This window comes from Podarcis liolepis (assembly GCF_965112155.1).
Source record: "Podarcis liolepis genome assembly, chromosome: 2".
Classification (NCBI taxonomy): domain Eukaryota; kingdom Metazoa; phylum Chordata; class Lepidosauria; order Squamata; family Lacertidae; genus Podarcis; species Podarcis liolepis.
In genome coordinates, this window is record NC_139555.1 from 75,333,739 (window position 1) to 75,354,749 (window position 21,011).

General features: G+C 40.1%; 2 protein-coding genes and 1 long non-coding RNA gene across 5 annotated transcripts in view; 2 read left to right on the forward strand and 1 right to left on the reverse strand.

The window, feature by feature from the left end:
- Positions 1 to 7,929, forward strand: part of NISCH (nischarin) — a 37,117-nt gene extending 29,188 nt beyond the window's left edge. Inside the window, exons 17-21 of the mRNA XM_083488862.1 lie at positions 202 to 376; positions 1,283 to 1,436; positions 2,459 to 2,587; positions 3,476 to 3,637; positions 6,282 to 7,929. Of these exons, the coding sequence (XP_083344988.1) occupies positions 202 to 376; positions 1,283 to 1,436; positions 2,459 to 2,587; positions 3,476 to 3,637; positions 6,282 to 6,910 (1,249 nt within the window). The 3' untranslated portion in view covers positions 6,911 to 7,929. The remainder of the gene's footprint in view (positions 1 to 201; positions 377 to 1,282; positions 1,437 to 2,458; positions 2,588 to 3,475; positions 3,638 to 6,281) is intronic.
- Positions 7,930 to 11,293: 3,364 nt separating this feature from the next.
- LOC310700073 lies at positions 11,294 to 12,202 on the reverse strand. Its single transcript, XR_014522399.1, has 2 exons — positions 11,956 to 12,202; positions 11,294 to 11,874 (listed from the first exon to the last, which is right to left on the reverse strand). It is a non-coding gene; the product is annotated as an uncharacterized lncRNA (long non-coding RNA).
- Positions 11,754 to 21,011, forward strand: part of STAB1 (stabilin 1) — a 95,432-nt gene continuing 86,174 nt past the window's right edge. For 2 of the 3 annotated variants that reach the window (XM_083488830.1, XM_083488831.1), the window contains exons 1-4: positions 11,754 to 11,894; positions 14,719 to 14,855; positions 15,159 to 15,274; positions 16,065 to 16,150. In XM_083488830.1, the coding sequence (XP_083344956.1) occupies positions 11,814 to 11,894; positions 14,719 to 14,855; positions 15,159 to 15,274; positions 16,065 to 16,150 (420 nt within the window). In that variant the 5' untranslated portion in view covers positions 11,754 to 11,813. Of the gene's footprint in view, positions 11,895 to 14,718; positions 14,856 to 15,158; positions 15,275 to 15,498; positions 15,733 to 16,064; positions 16,151 to 21,011 lie in introns of those variants that run through there. The other variant, XM_083488832.1, reaches the window with a different exon arrangement.

Sequence of the window (21,011 nt, forward strand, 5' to 3'; positions counted from 1 at the left end):
TCTTGATAGGAAGTATTTTAAGCAGAGGCGGGACAATCATCTTTCTGTGAGTCTGTAGTTGCATACTGCACTAAGCAGGAAATTGGACTAGTTGACCACCAAGGTTCCTTTCAAATCTGAGTCTGTAAGTTTGAATGAAATTGTGTTTCATTCATTTGGGTTTGCCTCTGACAGTGTATATTCCTCTCTCTTTGTTCCCAGCTTATGCAAGCCACATTTGCCATTCTCATCTCTGTATCCATCTGAATTTCTGGTGCAGAAAATTACTGAAGAGAACCAAATACCTGTGCACCTTCCAGTTTCTTCATCTCTTCAGTATGTGGCTGGGCTAAAGGGAAAATCCATTATGGAATTTTTTCACAGCAGCATTGCTGAGGTATTGTACAATACACAGGGAAGGGACATTCCTGATGGTAGAAGTTCCAGAAGTCTAGCCATATTATTCTGTTGCAAAAAAGCTAAATTGTCCTCTAGCACCTTGAAAACTAACTGGTTTATGGTGGCATGAATTTTCATGCGCAATATATGTTCAGGATACATTTTGTCTTACATAATAGTTTTTTCTGTGGAGGGAGAAAATGATAATAGAAATAGTGCTGATGACTTCTGATTTTACTATCATTAATATTATAAGGTCATATGGCAATGGATTTTTTATTGCTCTAAAATCAAATAGACCAGACAACAGCAAGGATAATAAATTTATCATATTTACAAGTTGCATTTTAAAGAACTAACTGCCACAACTCTCAACAGTTGTGAATATTCTGTTGTTTATGATGATGATGATTTGACCATTTGGGTTCACTCATCACAGCAGCATCAAAATTGTTATTGTGCTTCCACCAATAGTGAGAGCTAAACTTTGGTACAGTATATGTATTAACTAATGGGCACCTCAGTTACTTTAAAAGTCTGAAAATGGGAACACTCTTGGGTCCAATGGTAAAAACTCTGGATGTTAAAGAGTATTTCATAATACTGATGGATGCAAACCAAAGCCACAAACAATAGGAAAATGTGGATCCACAGGAATTCTTGCTCCACATGTTTAATCAGTCCTCAGTTTGTTATATCAATAGGGGAGATTTCCAGTGGCAAACAGGCATTCCAACTCTACGATTGTATGAATTTCTTCCTGAACTAAAGCTATACTCTCCAGCAATTGAATATGAACATTTAGTAAAGTGGGTTAGAAAGGACTCGCATTTTATAACTGTTGACGACGAAACTGCATCCAGACACTTAAAATAGTTGATTAATTTCATTGTCGATATTTTAGGTGGAAAACGAAGAGCTGAGGCATCTCATGTGGTCATCTGTTCTGTTTTATAAAGCTCCTGATATGGAAGCGACAGCTTGTGTTCTGCTCTCAACTAAAGCTATTTACTTCTTGTTAGATGATTCTGTGAGTCATTCTAACGAACGCCACTTCGGTAAGGCAGAATATATAATCCCTGGCTTCTAATAATGTTTTCAAGGAGAAGTGATTTTAGATTGGAGCAACTTCTGTATTCTTGACATTCATTGTATGATGAACCATTTTGACTAATGAATTAGAATGGGTGGTATCCTTTGGAAGGATACCCGCTCCCCCAGAATAAGCTCTGTGTGTGCCATGATTTTCCACGAGTGCAAAAAAAATGGCATTGGGGTTAAAAGATACGAAAAGGTGACTTGTTACCTTTTTTCAATGTTGAATAATTGTTTAAGGCCACTCTTGGAACTGCATGTCATGAGGCAAGGAGGTTTGAGAACAGTGTGTTTTTCTTGTAACGCTAATGCAGGGGGGATAAGGAGGCATTTGCAAAAGAGAACTGGCAGGTGGAAATACAGTTCTTAAGTTTGCTGAGCTGTGAATTCTCCCCATAACCCTTCCCACAAGACTGTATTCAGCTATCTCCCCACCAGCAGCAGCAGCTAGCTGCAAGGGCAAAATATAATTGGGGAGTGGTCTGCAGAGGAGAGCAAGGAGTGCATCTATGGTTGCTGCTTGTTTATTTTTCTTTACAAATGCTATTACAGTGGTACCTCAGCTTAAGTACTTAATTCTGGAGGTCTGTTCTTAACCTGAAGCACCACTTTAACTAATGGGGCCTCCTGCTGCCGCCGCGCCGCTGCTGCGCGATTCTGTTCTCATCCTGAAGCAAAGTTCTTAACCCGAGGTTCTATTTCTGGGTTAGCAGAGTCTGTAACCTGAAGCATATGTAACCTGAAGTGTCTGTAACCCGAGGTACCACTGTACTCCTATTACCTCAGCAAACATGGGTAGGGAACCCATTTTTGCTAGGGCAGTACAAAGTTCCACCTTTAATAGGGAGTTATTTCTATTTTTTGTTTAAAAAAAAAGTTGCACTGATTAGTGAACCTTCTCTTCTGAGATCTTAAAACGACCTTTAGATTTCTTCTCATAAAATTACCAAATTTCTTAAATACTATCCAATAATCAATTTAACAGATTTTTGGAGCAATGGACAATTGGACTATGAATTCAGTTCTTTCCATCTCTCTTACTGCTTGGTCCTAAAATTAAATGATCTCCACTCAGTGAACATTGGACTTTTTGATCAGTATTTTCGACTTGCTGGTAAGTAAATTTATTTTCCATTTCCCTTTCTCTTTCCTTCTTCTCTTCCCCTCCCACCATCAAACTCATAAGTTCCTGAAAAGTATCAGTGCACTGATAGTGCCTGTAAGTCCCATAGGCGCCGACTCCATGGGGCTTGAGGGGGCCCGAGCCCCCTCAAAAATTCGTTTGGGGGGGCTCCGCCCCCCCAATAATCTCCGGCGCCCCTCCAGCAGAGCGCCATCGCCGCCCCTCCCCCAGCCCAAAATGCACGGGGTCGGGCTGCATGCCTCCTGCCCTCCCTCCCGAGCAAAAGCTCCACCTTCGGAGCTGATTAATAGGAGCAGCACGCTCTCCCCTATTCGCTCACGAGGAGGCGGCGCCACTTTATTTGCATATTCATGAGCTTATTTATTATTCATGAGCTTTCCCGGGGCCCCCCAATATTTTTTATAAGTCCGCGTCCCTGGTAAGTCCAGTTTATCATAACCATTTAGTCTTGCATACTGTAGTTCCAGTTTATCATAACCATTTGGTCTTATATACTCAGTTAATGATATTTATCTATAGCATGCCTGGCATTAGTTTAGCGCTGGCACAGCTAAAGTTCTGCACATTTTCAAACACTGGTGCATTTTACTGAAAATGTCTAGTTTTAGTAGAGACATCTTGCCGGTAAAAGTGTGATTTTCAAAGAATAGTTGCTGTATTGCCTGTACAGTGGGGCAGTGCTCATCAGAAGTTTGGTATTGAGTGTTTAGGAAGGAAACAGACAAACCCTGCTAATAAAAACCTAAGATTTGGCCCAGTAGACTATATATAGCCTCTGTTAAACAGAAAGAAACCTACACAAAATGTTGCAAAATTGTAATAGGACTTGAAGCACATTTGATTCTGTCTTGTTTTCAGGGCGCTCAGCTGAACATATATTAACTTGTCTAACCAGAGACAGTTATAGCACTCATGCTTTTATTCAACACCTTATGGCAGTGCTCTCACTACTGGCAAGGACACCATCCCCAGAGCCAGTGGACAAAGACTTCTACTCTGAATTTGGAAAGAAAAAGACAGGTAAATTTTTTTGGAAACGTTTCACTTAATACGACCTATAAATATATTTTGCCATACTGTTCTAGAGTATGCAATATGCATTATATGTGTTAAGATGCTTCCTTTTAAGGAAAATGCAGTGTGTTTAGCACATTATTTGGCCAATAATGGAACTTGTAATTTGAGACCAAGGAGAAGACAACTCTTTATCAGTAAATTTCATAGATCTTTGTAAAAAAAACATATGTAAAAGGAGGCAACACCTGCAGCTTTTGTTAGAATTGTAGGCTCAGGCTTCAATCCATGCACAGTTACTAGGGAGTAAGTCCCTTTGAACTCAGTGGTGCTGGCTTCCAAGTATACACATATGGGCTGTAGACCTGAATATGAAGTGTGGCAAATGTGGAACAATTCCCACAGACAGACCCATTCTAAGCTTTCAGTCTTCTGTGAAGCCATTACATTTGGTAGCTAGTGTATTCTGACATGTCTAGGCAGGTTCACTTCAGGCCCGCTTTTCCTTACCTAGGGAGGTCTGGCATCTTGTACTTTCCCAAGTTCTTGCATGCAGTTGTACCCTTCCTTTTCCTGAGAGTAGCCTGAGTGCAGTGGACTTGGAGAAGAAAGAGCTGCTGGATGCTCCTCAGTAAGTCTGGGGTGACTTCAGATTGACACAAATTGTTTAGCCAGGGGATTGAACTCTTGGCATGCCTACATAGCAGAAGCTATCCTTCTTTTTGCAATACAGTTTTAATTGGTCCCTAATTTGACTTGGAAATCCAGGCAATTGCAGCATGAAAATCTGAATTTTGAAAATCCAGTGTGAATAGTATTCAAACTATTTAGCTCTTCACTGTAAAATCTGGTTCAGAACTCAACCTCCTGCCACATATTAAGCCATTTGTCCTGTTGGTTACATCATCCCTGTCTTATAGTAAATCAGAATTCAGCTGGGAATCCTTTGGGCAATGCAGTCAGTGATGCTGAAATCAGTATGGAAGTTCAGCCTAAACAGGTGTATTCATTAAGCACTGGTTGTCAATCTTTTCCTTTACCTGAATGAAAATAGAGTTAAAAAGAACAGATACAGGTGTATTAATGTTAAACTACAAAAGGGTATTCCACCCATCAGTACATCATGTACATAAAATTACCTCTAATGTGAGTCACTGAGAGAATGGGGGTCAGGGTAGCAAAATTTAAGCTCATGGTGAAGAACATTTCTAGCAGTCATGTTCTAAGGATTTAGGAAAATAAATTGTGATTGGGTAGAGTCTGGAGGATTAGAGAAGGGAAGATGCAAAAGCAGATGGAAATGAATAGCCTTAATTGTCTGAGTTTTCTTTTTCTTTTTGCTGATCTAAACACTGTACCCATTTAGATTTTCCTCTTTCTCCGTCCCTGCCATGCAAAAAGCCCAACTTATTACATATACAAAATTAACAGGATGGAAGGATTCCAGTCTTCTGACGCAGTACTTTTCTATGTGCAAGAAGCTTTCCCCCACCTGCTGGCTCAAGTAGTACAATCCTGTGACTCCTGCACCATGTGATTTCTTTGCATGTGTAGAGAGGGTATGAATAGTGTTTCTGGCAATGCTAAACAAGAAGAAGAAGAAGAAGAGTTTGGATTTGATATCCCGCCTTTCACTCCCTTTAAGGAGTCTCAAAGCGGCTAACATTCTCCTTTCCCTTCCTCCCCCACAACAAACACTCTGTGAGGTGAGTGGGGCTGAGAGACTTCACAGAAGTGTGACTGGCCCAAGGTCACCCAGCAGCTGCATGTGGAGGAGCGGAGACACGAACCCGGTTTCCCAGATTACGTGACTACCGCTCTTAACCACTACACCACACTGGTATAGAACTTAACTGAAAAGCACAAAAAATACTGGGGTAGAGGGGAGTATATGGGATTATGCTGACAACTGCATTTTTAGCACTCTCCCCCACCCCCTCCTGAGTAAATTCCAAGAATGAAAGAGGAAGTTGAAAAGTTAGGCCAACAAAAATGTTTACCATCAGCAGTTAACTTCTTTCAAAAAGTGTTATATACAATTTATTGATACTTAGCATGAGCCGGTGTGCTTAGTTTGTCTGACTAGGCCTGGGAAAATTGTAAATCAGATCCCCACTCAGCCATGAAGCTCACATTGGGTGGCCTTGAACCAGTTGCTACCTTTCAGTCTAACCTCACAGACTTGCTATGAGGATACACTGAGCAAGGGAATCACCATGTATACTACCCTAAGCATCTTGAAAAAAGGGGCAGGGACTAAACTGCAATATTTAAAAGTGATGTAATTTAGTATGTTCAAAGTGCTTCGCATACATTATTTCAATGATCCTTAAAATAGTACTGGCCTGCTTGATGTGATTACCATCATATTACATGTGGGGGACTGAGGCTGAGAGGGAATGACTTGCCTAAGACATCTAATGAATGCATGGCAGAGGTGAGATTTGAATCAGTGACTTCTAGTTCACTGCTGCCTATTTTAATATTTGCCAGAGTATCCACTTATCACTCCAAGCTTCAGTTTGAAAGCCTGCCGTTAATATTACAGATAAAAGCATGCTGTGTGAGTTTTAGCCTAACTTTTTAGTTGCTTCCTTGGTAGAATTATTTTAATAAGTGCAGACTATAAATTGTGTATTTCTGCTTACAGGGAAAATGGAGAATTATGAACTGATTCATTCTAGTAGAGTGAAGTTCATATATCCCAATGAAGAAGAAATTGGGGACCTTGCCTTTCTAGTAGCAGAGAAGATGAACTGTGTGATTAACTTCCAGTCTCTGAATATACTTCTCTATGTGCTAGTGTTTCAAGTGAATGCTACAGAAGGGACTGCTCAATCCAACAGCTCACTTCAACCTAAAACGCTGATCTTAACCAGCTCGGATATGTTTCTTTTCAATGAGGATTACATCAGTTATCCACTTCCTGAATTTGCTAAAGAACCGCCAAAGAAAGACAAGTATCAACTTGCAGATGGAAGAAGGATCCGTGATTTAGACAGAGTGCTCATGGGATATCAGACGTATCCGCAGGCGCTCACGTTTGTTTTTGATGACATTCAGAATCAAGATCTCATGCAGAACCTGACCCTTGATCACTTTGACAATGTCCTCAGTTTTCCTAAAGGACAGGTCACCCAGGAAGGCAGCAGCAGTCGAGAGGTCCTGTGGTGTGTCTTCATCCCAAGTCCAGAAAGCCGCGAGAAACTAATATCTCTCCTTGCTAGGCAGTGGGAGATCTTATGTGGTCGAGAGCTACCTTTGGAGCTCACTGGGTAGTTTTATTTTTTTCAAATATTTTAGTTACTGCAGAGCTGATAGAGACCAGGCCCGAAGACTATGACTTAAAGCACAGCATTGATTGAATTAAGCAGGGATTGGCACTCTCTTCACAGCAACATATTACATTGAAGTTTGTTGTGTGTTGCTGTTATAGTTCCTTGTGCAGTGAAGAGGTTTTAATAGTACAACCAATCTGCTAAAACATTAAAACTGGAATTTTCTAAACTATATTTTTATGTAACAGTACACATTCAGATTCCTTATTAAGCATCCCAGGCAACTGTATGGAACAAAAGGAGTCAATACTTGGCATACTTTCATTAGGACTGTTATGTTTCCACTGTGGTTTTTGTACATATATATCAGTCTTGCTATTCTATACAGGATATGTAAATAATGGTAACTAAAAATGCTTGAGCTATGTCAAAGTGCAATGTTCTTTGTTCAAGATGTATTTTATTGCCTATGCTGCTAACAATTATTTAATAATCCTTATAATTTTTACATTTCATTCTTTTATGATGTGTCAAATTTAATTTTGTTTCTAATCATGAACATGATGGAAGAATTCACCTATAACTGAAAGTTACTGTTACATCCGATGGACACTTTAAAACAGTTGAGAAAAGTTATCAATTTCAGTTCACTAATGCAGACAAAGGTTGGCCAGGATTGACAATAATTGCCCTGTTGCCAACAAATCAAAGGATACTTGTAGTTCAGAGCACTGTGGTTTTTCTGTTGCCAAGTTTCTCAATACAAATAAACCAAAATTTGTGTTTCTGACTTTCCATGATTTTGCTCACAGTGCAGGTCAGTTGTGCATTTGTCTTTCTAATAAGCCTTTAGCCCTGTGTAGGAAGCCTCAAAGGAAAAGGAAAATTTCTGAAGAGACCATCATATCAAATAATCCAAGTCATGGGCAGTTCCTTCCAGGGGAAGCTTTCATAAAAGGGACTGAGCCTATATGATTATTTTGTCTATCTGGCATACACAATAAAAACCCATTGCAAAATCTTGGACTTCGCCAATTTGCATTCTTTCAAGATCAGAATGATTCCTTTGGTATCCACCTTTCTCTTGCATAATCTGGCAGATATACTAATTATGCCAAACATTATTAGGCACATATTTCATAATGGGAAATAAAAGAAGGGAAATGTTCCCTCAAGGGAAATTATAGTTAAGTGGTACCTCGGGTTAAGAACTTAATTTGTTCTGGAGGTTCGTTCTTTACCTGAAACTGTTCTTAACCTGAGGCATCACTTTAGCTAATGAGGCCTCGCGCTGCTGCCACACGATTTCTGTTCTCATCCTGAACCCGAGGTACCTTAACCCGAGGTACTATTTCTGGGTTAGCGGAGTCTCTAACCTGAAGTGTCTGTAACCTGAAGCATCTGTAACCTGAGGTACCACTGTAGTTGAAATGGGCAACATTAGGGACAACTAACTGCTTAAGTGTTCATTAAACTCTCTTTTTATTTTGTGTGGAGAGGAATGTAGAACTTTTCCAAAAGTAAATCTTGAAATATTGCTTACAAAAAGAATAGTTGATACCCAGTTGTAGCGACCTTGCACAATGGCCATTCCACTGCCATCATTCTTAGGATAGTGCAACAGCTAAATACAAGTGTCTTGCAATTCTGAAAGGTTGTGCAACACATGGCACAACTGCTGTTATGATTATACTCTGATAATTAAGCTTGCACACTACCACTTGTGCAATGACAGTTCTCTAAAAGTTCTTGTGCTAACATTATTTCGGATCTCCCATGATATAATTAAATAGAATTTGGGAGTGGGGGGAACTCTTCCACTCTAGATAGCAGGAAACTGGCCAATTGTTTCTAGCACACTTGAATTCTAGGGGATGAAGTATTTCTAGCTCAGATGCAAGTTATCATATAATTCCTTCTTTTATATACCGTAATCACAAATCTGCAGATGAGGTTAGCAGCTCTTCGGCCCACAGAGAATAGAATGATATCCACGACGGAATTCAACATCTTTAGTTCCACAAGTGCAGCCTTTGGGTGGCCCTGAATGAGTTTACTGGAACTCGGGAACAATGGAGTACAGGGTATCAGTGAATACTGTCCATGTTCTGCCAAGCCACTTGCCAGTACTGTATAGTGTTAGTACTTTCAGTGCTTTTCAACTACTTGAAAGGATCACTTCTCCCTACAACACTTGGTAATAGGTTAAAAGAATGGAGAGCTGGACTTCTCTCTCAAGCACAAATCATACCCTTTTAGAGGTTTGCTGTCCTAGATGAGTTCTGACTACTGGCTCAAGAGCTCAAAGTCACATGCAGTCGTTCACACAATAACCTTCCTCACAAGGTTCTCTTTTTCGCTAATGAAGCTGAGCTATAATTTAGTTGGTTTATTCTTAATTATATCCTTTTCTCTCTCCCTGCCTCAGATAACTTATGCAATCAGACTATTATGAACTGAATAGAAATGTTTCCTCAAATTTAAAATACGGGATTTTAACAATCTTTCTCAGCTGACCTTAGGAATTTGTAGACCTCAGAAAACCCCCACAGGATAATGTACGTTTTATGGTATACCTTAAGTCTTGGCAGTCTTTAATTTTTGTCAAGACTACATAAACACAAGGTTTCAATTGCAGGAAACTGCCAAAGCTAATTGGAGATTGCAAATGCTTCACAAAATAATGTTTTTCTAGCCCGGCGCTTTCTCCAAGTACTTGAAAAAGGAAAGTGCTGTTGTGTATGAAGGAGGGAGAGGACCAAGATCCATCAACTACACACACACACACACACACACAGAGGGGGATAAACAGTGCCTGAAGCCAGAGCTTTGTTTCTGTTTCTACACCACCACTGCTGAAGAGACAAGCCACTAACATTGAACCAGCAGTTTGTCTTGGGCTGTGGAAATACTGTGGTGGTGGCGGCAGTATCAAACAACATTCCAGCCACGTGTGCAAAGTTGACTCTCTTCTCTGTTGCGTTTCCTGCATATCTCAATCCATTCCTGTCAACCCCCTGCTCTGCTGTGCAATGAATGACAAGATACTGCCATTTGTCATAAATATTAAAGGACATCTTTGGCCAAGGTGGCAGCAATGAGACCTGGGTTCATAGAATTTATACAGGCCGTAGATAGTACACTTTGTTCTTACTGTAAAATATATAATGCCACTCCTGTACTGTTTCCACCGTTGGAAGATGAGAGAAGTGCCTGCACTATACATTTTTGTGGATATACAGTAGGCAGTTTAGGTCTGTTAATTATTTAAATTCAGGGATCACACTAGAAGATTCACTACAACAAATATGGCTTTATCGGTTGACGTACTGCCCTATGCAAGTTTGTGTATATGTGAAGCTGGGGTGGGAATGTGTGATCCAGATGTTATCTCCTTCCTTCCATCAGCCCCATCCAGCATGGTCAGGGATGATGAAAGTTGTGGAGGGCCATAGGTTTCCATCCATGTTGTTGAATCGTATTAAGTATTAAATAGGCTGTTGAAGTGAATATACTAACATAGAAAATGAAGGCTGAAATCTAAAGCAGTGGCAAGGAACTTGTGACCTCTCAGATGTTGGTTTTCCAACTCTGGTCATCTCTGACCATTGACCATGCTGGTTGGGGTTGGAGTTGGACTCCATTATCTGGAGGGCCACAGGTATACCACTAATGATCTAACACTAATGGTCCCAGAGCATGGTTGAAATGTACATGATGATGCTTGGAAACTAGTCTGGTCAGTGTCCAAATGGCAGATCTTCTGAGAACTCTAGGCATGTATCATACCTAGAGATCCATGCTGGAGAAAAGGTGGGGAACCAATTAAATACATTTTAAAAACCTATTTGCTTTTCTTTTGTAGACTCCCACAGTATTCCATAAACTGCTTCTAAAATTCATTCACAGAGGAGCTACTGTTCAATTAACACATCTGTAGGCCCCTTGGGTGTTCAGAACTAGCTGTGAGGCTTTTTGGACCCTGGTTCATGAGGTGTACATTCCAACTGTATAATTTAAAAACATAATTCAGCCATTTTGCTTTGCAATTGTTCTCTCCAATGTTATAATTGTGATGGGATAGGAATATTCTATGTAGAAATCAACTAAAAAGAGGTTCAGATATATTAGGTCAGTTGAATGTCGGGGGAGCCTGTATCTGTAGTGTCTTTGGCAGAAAGGTCCATTTCAAAACTGGCCCAAGACAACATATATTTTATTACTTCATATATTTGGGGAAAACACTATAGGGATTAATCTAGCTGTCACTAACATGTCTTAGAAATAGTTTCCCTTTAAAGTGCCTCAACTATCTTAATAAGATTTTTGTGAAGATGATCCCAGACATTTTTTAAATTACCCCCCCCCCAATATTTCTCAAATATGGCATGTAGTTTCTTTATTTTTTGAACAGTGGAAGCCTATTAAATGGCAGTAAAAACACAAAAACCCTAAAACAATTTGATCATACTATATTAATTTCCCATCTGATTCAACATCCAATCTAGTTCAGCCTTCAGCTTTACTTCACAAGAATATGATTAGCATACTCCTTTCCATACCGCTGAAAACGAAGGATTTCCTTCCTTCTGTTTTGAACTGATATGTGAGAGGAAATCCATAGACGTTTCTGTTTTGAGCAAACTTTTTCCCCCTCAGGATCATTTTTGTACCTCTGCTTTCTCCCCACTTTAAAATATCTGCTGACTGACAATTCATGCTCAGTCAAAGCAATGCTGCTTTTGTATACTTTGGAATAAGAGACTTGCAGCATGCGAAAGCTTTTTCTCTGTTTACGTTTAACTTCTGGTTTTCTTGGATCTGATTCTTAGTAGGCGGTGTTATCTTGAAGAAACAGCATCTTCCACATCTCCCTTTAAGCACTGGGGCTTTTCAATCAAGGCATGGCCATGAAAACTTCTGGCTTCTTCTTTTTATTCTATGCAGCATGCTTGATTTCTACAGCTGAAGAGAAAAGCCAGCAGGTAAGTTTGCTGCTGCAGCAGCCTTGGGTATTAGAAGGTGCTATTATATATAGGCACTTACTTGGAAGCAAGTGCCGTTGAACTCCCTGGGATCAGCCTGTAGTGAAATAGACAACAGCATGTCTAGTATATTGCTGTGAAGTTTTATATTTGAAACCATTAAATCACCTCTGTAATAAGGCTTTGTGGCTATGGCCGATTACTCAGTTTAAAAAGTGCCTGGCCCAAGTTAAGTTGGCTCTTAAAATAAGTTGGTTATTTTTAATTTGTATTAATCACAGCCACAGATAGAAAGAGTCTTCTCTGCGACAGTGCTTGCTTTCTCACACATGTGAGAATGCCTCTTCTAAGACGGTAAATGCTTTCCTTAAAAACTATATTAAATTTGCATGTACACTTCTGACTATGTAAATTTATTACAACATGATAGATGGTAGATTAAGATTTATTTAACTTGCTGTCAACTGCTTGAGTGTTTGTGTGTGTCTGCATTCTTGTGTATGAAAAAATAGTTTGATAAGTAGGGTTAGATCCAGAATAGCCATGAGCACGGTTAAGTTCATGGGATGCTCCCTGGGATGGAAGGGAGGAGAAGGCAATTTTTGCAGATTGCTCCCCATGTCTACCTGCAACCTCCTAAAAGCTGCTGTAGATGGTTGGGGAGCTCTCTGTAACCATATGGGAAATGGCATGAATGGGGATTTGCAAGGGGAATTGATGGAAACTGTCTACACAAATGCACCTCGTCTTCTAGCAGGACCCTGTTAGGTTGGAGTCCCTTCCACAAACACAAGGAGCCCATCGATTCATGGAAGGGACTTCTGGATGCAACTGAGGGGCACATAGATATGAATGAGAGACATATTCAGGAAGGCATTTGCCTCAGCACCGATAGTGGAGAGAAAAATAAATTGAGTACATAGAACAAGAAGAATCGGAATTGATAATGATTTGGTCTTTTCTGTAAGTAGGAAAAACTAATCAAGGACCTTTGCATGCTTATCTGTACGCAGAATAGAATTTAGCTTGTCCATTGTGAAGTGAAAACCTCATAAACTTCCATTTATTTTTTTCATATCACACACTTCTGGAAATTGATTTTATACATGCAACTCAAAATTAACCATAGCTCATTCAAAAAATAAAAAAGAATCACCACGAGGTGGCTGATAATTATAACAAATCAATAACTCCATCCTCTCTATATCCCTGAACAATAATCACCCCAAGAACTGAAGCTGCCGTGCTACGGATCAGCAAACGATGAGAGAAAGAGAAGGCTAGCCATTTCCAGTGAATCAAAAAAAGCGGCTTCCCTGCGTACACTAACATTTCAATCTGTGGGATTTTGTAAATATCAGTATTCAGTCCTGAGGCTTCTCTCGCAATCTGAATATTGGGTTTTAAGTTCATGAGGAGTAGATAGGCACGTCATTGACTTTTGGTGAATATTGTGAAGAGGTATTGCAGTCCGTTTATATCAGCCAATGCTGAGGTATTACCTGAAGTTATGAATCAATGACACATCGTGTATTTCTGAAATAGGCTACTGCCAGAATCAGAAAACTTACTTAATAAGGTGAACAGTTTGGTCTCCCTGGCTGGTATGTGTATTTTGCTTAGGCGTACATACTTCCTTTGATTTCACTTGAATTATACACTTGCACATTTCTGCAGTGTATTGTACAAAAAAAGAAAAGAAAAGAAAAGAAAAGAATATGAAGGTTTGCCTGGACTTTGCACTTGTTGAAAAGTGAGGTATAATATTCTGGCTGGTCACTGTAGGAAGCAGATGGCTGAGCTAGATAGAAAACTGAACTGCTTGGTCGTAACGAGTAAGATGGTTTGCATGTGCTAAAGGATTACGTTCCTTAGCACAGTTACATTTCGTCACGAAGGAGAGCCCCTGGGAATAACCTATATGGGCAAACATGTATGAGAGACCCCTGGCATGTTTTTCTTGAAAGAAGTACAGCCATGGGAGTGGGTAATCTGGACAGGAAAAACTGCTGGCACAGGTGGGTGGGTGTCTGAAAGTTTTATGCAAGAGGTAACCTGAATTTTAAATGCCACTTTGGGTGGGGGTGGGGGTAATTGAAAGTGGAGAAACATCAGGCAGGGAAAAGGATAAATCTTCATCTTCAGCAGATTTCTCTACTCCAAATACCCCCACCCCAAAGTGTTTTAATTGCGCTGGAGCTCTGCTGCCTGCCCTTGGACAGCACGTAGTTAGCATCCCCAGCTGCAGTGTAACTATCTGTCAGTGCAAACCTGTACATGCGACTCCAAAGTAGGCCCCACTGAGCTCAATGGAACTACTGACACAAAAGTGATAACTGTATAGGATAGCAGGCTGAATGAAAGCACCTGCATGTGGATAATCGGGGGGGGGGGGGCTGCTATTGCCAGTGGACTTTTAGTGATCTCAGGACAGAGATATAATAGCTGCTGCCTGATCACATTGACAAGCAAGCACCATATAAAGTGTCGCAGTGCAGGGACAAGCAGTCTGTGTGTTGCACCACATTTTATTTTCGGTGAAATGTTGCAGAGATAGGTAAGTGTGCCTGCATCTGTCTAACTGCTTCTATTCACGTGTGCAAAAAAAGGGAGGAAATTGTGCCTCATAAATGGTTCATTTGCATAGCTTTTGTATGGCTCAATCAGCGTTGATCCCACAAGTCTATCAGTTGGCTCTTTTTCTAGACTGGGGATGAGAAATCTGAAAGACAGTGCTTGAAAATCGGTTTCATTTAATAGCTACCATATTGCAGTGCTGCTAACGTGCTTAAGAATAATGGTGAATGCTCTTCCCACTTTCCAGTTAAAGTCTAAGCGATGTGACCAGAAGTTTACATATACACGCGAAACACCTTGTACCTCTTGTACCGTGGCTTCCAGGCTGCCATGCCCAAAAAGGTGGTCAAAATTACTTGGAAACAATGGGCAGAAGAACTGCAGGTGAGGCCTTTGCTGCTTCTTTCTTTCTTTCTTTCTTTTTTATTTTATTTTATTTTCAGGGTAACATGATGTCGAACAATTGCTTGCTGTTCCCCTGAAGCTTTCTGCTCACTGACACTCAAGCTCTAGTATGACAAAGAAGCATAATGCAGGGTTGGGCTATATGCAAATAGGAGGGGGAGATTTGATGCTGACTGTCTGGGTTCATCAGCGGCAGGGGACAAATTTAGATGCTGCTCCAGTGGTGTTTTTGAGTGCACCCTTGTTTTCTCCTCTGCCAGACTGCTGTCGTTGCTCTTTCAGGTATACACTCAAGCTAGGCGAGACTACTCTTTTACTCCCTGGTTGTGCTCAAATATGTCAGCAGGAATTTGAGGAGAAGCGCTGCTGTCCTGGTTTTTGGGGTCCTGCTTGCTACGGTAAGGCTTTAAATTAAGTGCATTAGATTCCAGTCAGGGATCCTGGAGCTTGAAACATGGTTAGGGCAGGCACCTGGCTCTGTATGCTCAAGCTTTGCAGCCCTCTTGAAACACAGAAGGGAACAGGAGTGTAAAATACTGGCCCCTGTGGGTAGACTGAAAACTCTGGATTGGTCCAACCTACTACAAAAACTGGGAGCCAGACAGACAGACCTTCTGCTCTGCCAGGTTGGCAGAACAGAGCAGGGCGGGCGGCACTTCAGGCTCCACTCCGGCCTACTTTTCCGCTCCTATCCAGACACAGCTTTAAGAACAGTTGCTCACTGCCCAGAATGGTCCTAGGTAGACCCTTCTACATGCAGGAGTGGAGACTTCCCCTCCATTCCAGTTCACTATGAAGAGCTTGGCCTACATTGTTTGAATAAGCTTAAGAACTCAGTTGCTTTAATAGAAGTGGGGTGCGGGCCATAGTATACCATAAGTAATAGGCTCCATAATAATGTAAATAATAGGGCTGCCATACATCCGGATGTTTCTGGGATTTCAAAGGCAGAATTGACATCCAGGGGAAATTTCTGACACCCCCGCCCCCGAACTGTCAACCGAAAAATCATGTTTTTTGGGCGTTTTTATAAAAGCTCAACAACTTTAGGGGTCTTGGGAGGGGACACACCTGGTTTTCACTTTTTGAAATATGACAACTCTAGATAATAAAGGGGTGGGTGTGAGGAGAAACCAACACTGATTTTAGTAACTGAAACTGGTCTGCAACTGTGTTTTTGTTTTCCAGAATGCCCTGTTGGATCTGGAAACGTATGCAGTGGTCGGGGGACTTGTTTGGAAGGTTCAGCACAGAACGGAACTTGCATCTGTGAGGTAAAAGCGGGGCTGTTTGCAATTAGCAGTGGTTGTTGCGTATTTTCTGGGGCTACGGTTGTACATCCAGTCAGGATAAACCATAGAACGATGGTCCTCTGGGAAAAGATGTTTGCAAGGTGAAAAACATTGCAAAGGAACAAAGCTAGGGCAACTACAAAGAAAGCAGCTTCATCTACAAAGGCTAATAAGCAAGGGCTTCAGATGGGGCAGGTAAGGGACATTTTGACAGAAGTAGCAGTAGCACAGTCATATGGTTAGGGGAACCAAGGGCCTCCTTAAATTTGCCAGGCTTTCTGGGGTTTTTAAGTTTTGTGTTTATTCCACTTCAATATAGCTGGTTCTCTTGAAAATAATGTCTCAGTCAGATCCTCAGAATCCCTTTAGAGCTCAGTCGCTCCACAATGTCTCTTACTGAAAATCTTGCCCCAGCCCGCCGAGATTTCCTTCCTGTTATTCAGCTAAAAAAAACCCCATTGCTTTTGGCTGAGGCAATGCCTGTATATTAACGGTGGCTTTTTTCACTGGTAAGGCATTCTTCACATTTTAAGCAGGCAAAAGAGCTCAAAATGCACCTAACCAGATCTAATAGGTTGTTGTATGCTATTGAGAGAAAATTTCAAATATATTGGAAGTTTCTTACGCAGAGGAAATAATTTTTTTCCCATAAAATATTTATTAAAGGTTTTAAGCAATATAACCAACTTCACATTCACAACCAAAGAAAAAAAGAAACACCATCACAGTCAATACAAGAAAAACATACAAAACATACCAAAAAAAAAACAGAGAAAAAGCATAAAAAAGACATGAAAAAGAAAAAAAAAGATCCAGTTTCTTAAGTATTATTTCCATAACCCTCTTTCTTGACTCCCTCACATCTCCCTTTTCTGTGTTCTCATTTACAAGATCTTATTCAGCAAAACTTCACCTTCTTTCAAATCTTATTTTATATTATACATTTCAACTATTATGTCTCCAACTTTATCCCCTTTATATTATTTGAGCTTGACATAATATTGTTCAAATTTCAACTTTGTTCTTATAAACCAATTTTGCATACTCCTCTCAAATATGTCACTAATGCCATGTTATCTTCATGTCCTGCATAATTCTAGTATTCATACAGTTTACAAAACTTTTGCAAATAGTCTTTAAATTTCTTCCAGTCCTCTTCCACTATCTCTTCTCCCAGGTCTCGGATTCTGCCAGTCATTTCTGCCAATTCCATATAGTCTATCAGTTGCATCTGCCATTCTTCCAGAGTGGGCAAATCTTCTGTCTTCCAGTACTTTGCGATGAGTATTCTTGCAGCTGTTGTCGCATACATAAAGAAAGTTCTGTCCTTCTTTGGCACCATTTGGCCGACAATGCCGAAAAGGAGGGCCTCTGGTTTCTTAAGGAAGGTATATTTAAATACCTTTTTTAGTTCATTATAGATAATTTCCCAGAAGGCCTTAACCTTTGGGCACGTCCACCAAAGGTGAAAGAATGTTCCTTCAGTTTCTTTACATTTCCAACACTTATTGTCTGGCAAATGATATATTTTTGCAAGCTTGACTGGGGTCATGTACCACCTGTAAATCATTTTCATAATATTTTCTTTCAAGGCATTACATGCCGTGAATTTCACACCGGTGGTCCATAACCATTCCCAGTCAGCAAACATAATGTTGTGGCCAATGTCTTGCGCCCATTTTATCATAGCTGATTTAACCGTTTCATCCTGAGTGTTCCATTTTAACAACAAGTTATACATTCTTGAAAGTACCTTAGTTTTTGGTTCTAACAGTTCTGTTTCTAGTTTCGATTTTTCCACCTGGAAGCCTGTTTTTTTGTCCTTATTAAAAACCTCCCTAATCTGACCATAGTGTAACCAATCCTGCACTTTATCCTTCAATTTCTCAAAACTCTGCAATCTCCATGTGTCTCCATCCTTTTCTACTATCTCCCAATATTTTGGCCAGTTGGCCTCCATATTGAGTCTTTTCTGAGCCTTAGCTTCCATTGGTGACAACCACCTTGGGGTCTTACTTTCTAATAAATCTTTGTATCTTGTCCAGACATTAAACACTGCCTTCCTGACAATAGGTTCTTAAAAGCTTTGTGAGCTTTAACCTTGTCGTACCACAAATATGCATGCCACCCAAATACATTGTTGAACCCTTCCAAATCCAAAATATCAGTGTTCTCTAGAAGTAGCCAATCTTTCAACCAGCAGAAAGCTGCTGATTCATAATACAGTTTCATGTCTGGCAGGCAAACCCCCCTCTTTCTTTAGCATCAGTTAATATTTTAAATTTTATTCTGGGCTTTTTGCCCTGCCAGACAAACCTAGAAATATCTCTCTGCCACCTCTTGAAACATTCCATCTTGTCCAGGAAATAATTTTTGTTGGGCAGAAGGGTTTTATTTTTTAAGATGAGGTTTCAAAGAATGGACTATCACACATTCACAATATGTGTGTCTCTAGGTATTTATACTTCCCCCTTTAAAAAGACCACATTTATGTAACAGTAGCGCAGTATTTATTTCTCCATTTGGATTAAATACACCTACAGTAGGAATGAAGAACATGTGGCCCTCCAGATGTTGGTGGACTTCTATTCCAGTCACCCCTTACTGTTTGGCCTGCTGGCTGGGGGCTGATTTGACATAGAGTTCGACAACATATGGAGGGTTATAGGTTCCCCCATCCCTGAGCTTCAAGCCACATATCACATTTTATTCAGACCACATATCACATATTATGAGCATTGAATTAGGGAAGGATCTGCTTCCTTTCATATGGTCTAGGCTATATTGGTGATGCAGAAAGCTCAGATCATGATTGTGTTCAGTTCATTCATGATAAGTCATTAGAATTGGAGCAGATGATCAGTGTAGTCTTGTTTCTAACCACTGAAGCATGGCAACATTCATTACAATGAAATAACCCCTGAAATATGCTGACTGACTGAAATATGCATAGTCTCTCTTAAAATTTCCTTTAAAAACAGTGATTCCATTCTACAACTTCTCAGGTTTCCTTACTGCATTGTATGTGCATTCTTTAAGTAAGAAAATGTCACCCTAGCACAGATACTGCTAATGAAATGAATTGTCATTTGCTGCTTCCTCATCGGCAAAGGGGGATGGTTTGCCTCTTGTTTGTGACATAGCATTTTAACAATATTTGAAAAATACTGGCTCTTAATTTCAGGATAGCAATTTCCCTCAATTTATCATTTTCCCAGTCTTGAATTCTGTTCTCCACATTTCTGCACATTTCTGTGATTTAAAAAAAATTGCTTATGGTAATCCCTCAGCTTTTTAGTGTGAGTTTCTCCTCATGAATATATTTTTGTATGCAGCTTTGACTTATGTACACATTTGTGCAAGAAATTTAATCTAACACAATGCCTTTTTTGTTATTGTCATTAATAAATTCATTTATGTGAATGCTTTCTCCTAATATCTGCATTTTTGCATTGCGAAATTTAGGTAAGTGCAGATTTTGAACAGTTCTCATATTGGTTCAGCAAGTGTGACTCTGATAGATTTGCCTTTAAAGGTGAACTTAATTCTCAATCAATCTTTATTACGGTCCAGAGACCCAACAAATAGTTACAAAGCAATACGCAATTCATACAACCTACCTCCAGGTTAAACAAGCATTTTGTTCAGAATATAGGGATCATTGGTTCTTGCAACCACCGATAAAAACTTTGCCACCGCTAATGTTCTAGCATTTGTCCGGTCTTCCAATAGCAACCTGACATAGTGAGCCTCTGATTTTCCCGGGAAACTTAATTGAATTTCCCCTCTACCCTAATCTTCACACACTGGCACACACGTGTATTAATTTTATAAATGCACACTTATGTTTGCAGCCCAAAGAGAAATGGCTACGAATCAACATACAGACCCTGTATATTTGGACTTCCCTTCAAATCATGGTTTTCATTTCTGTATGGCAAACTTATTCTCTGATCAGGCATACTGTCAATGTCTGCCGCTGCAATGACTATGCTCAGCCTCTGCAGCTGGAGGCAGCAATACTTCTGAATCCCAGTTGCTGGAAACCACAGGAAGGGAGAGTGCTCTTGTGCTTGGGTCCTGCTTGCATCATTCCCACAGGCATCTGGGTAGCCACTGTGAGAAGAGGATGCTAGACTAGCTGGGCCATTGGCCTGATTCAACAAGGACTTATTATGTTCTTACTGTGAACAAAAATTTCCAGGTTGGCCTTGATAGATTTGTGCACTTCCAAAGAATGAGCTTCAATCTGAATGCAAGCCCAAAATGGGTCATTTGAATCATTCCTTATTTGTATGGAAACAAAAAAATGCACTTCCTATTATCTGTTTCTGCTTACTTCAGGAGAAATGTTACTTTCATAGATTTGCCCCCCCTTTTTTGTCTCATGTGCATCCTGTGTTTATTCTATTTATTTTCTTTAACAAAAACATTTTCATCCTGCCTTTCCATAATTGCTCAAGTCAGCCATCCATGTCATAAAAACAACACAAAGGATAAAAACTAAGAGAACTAAGCCAAACCAATGTGTAGGTCACTGGCTTCAAGTGGCATGGCAGCCCCTTGGGGCTAACTTCCCTTTCATAAAATGTTTGTCAGACACAAGAAAATTATACTAATAACAGTGCCTTCTTCTCAAGAAAAACAAACTAATTGGACCAATTTTGGAATCACTAAGTGTGCAAACAGGTGATTGACAACATGTATAGATAGAATCTCTCATTCCCTTTGTGTATGTGACAAGTCCAAGGTGACTTTTACATCTGGATGTCAAGCAAGGCTGTTGCAATGTAAGGGTCATGGAAGTGCCAATGTAAAAAGTTGTTCTTTTTAATTCATTTAG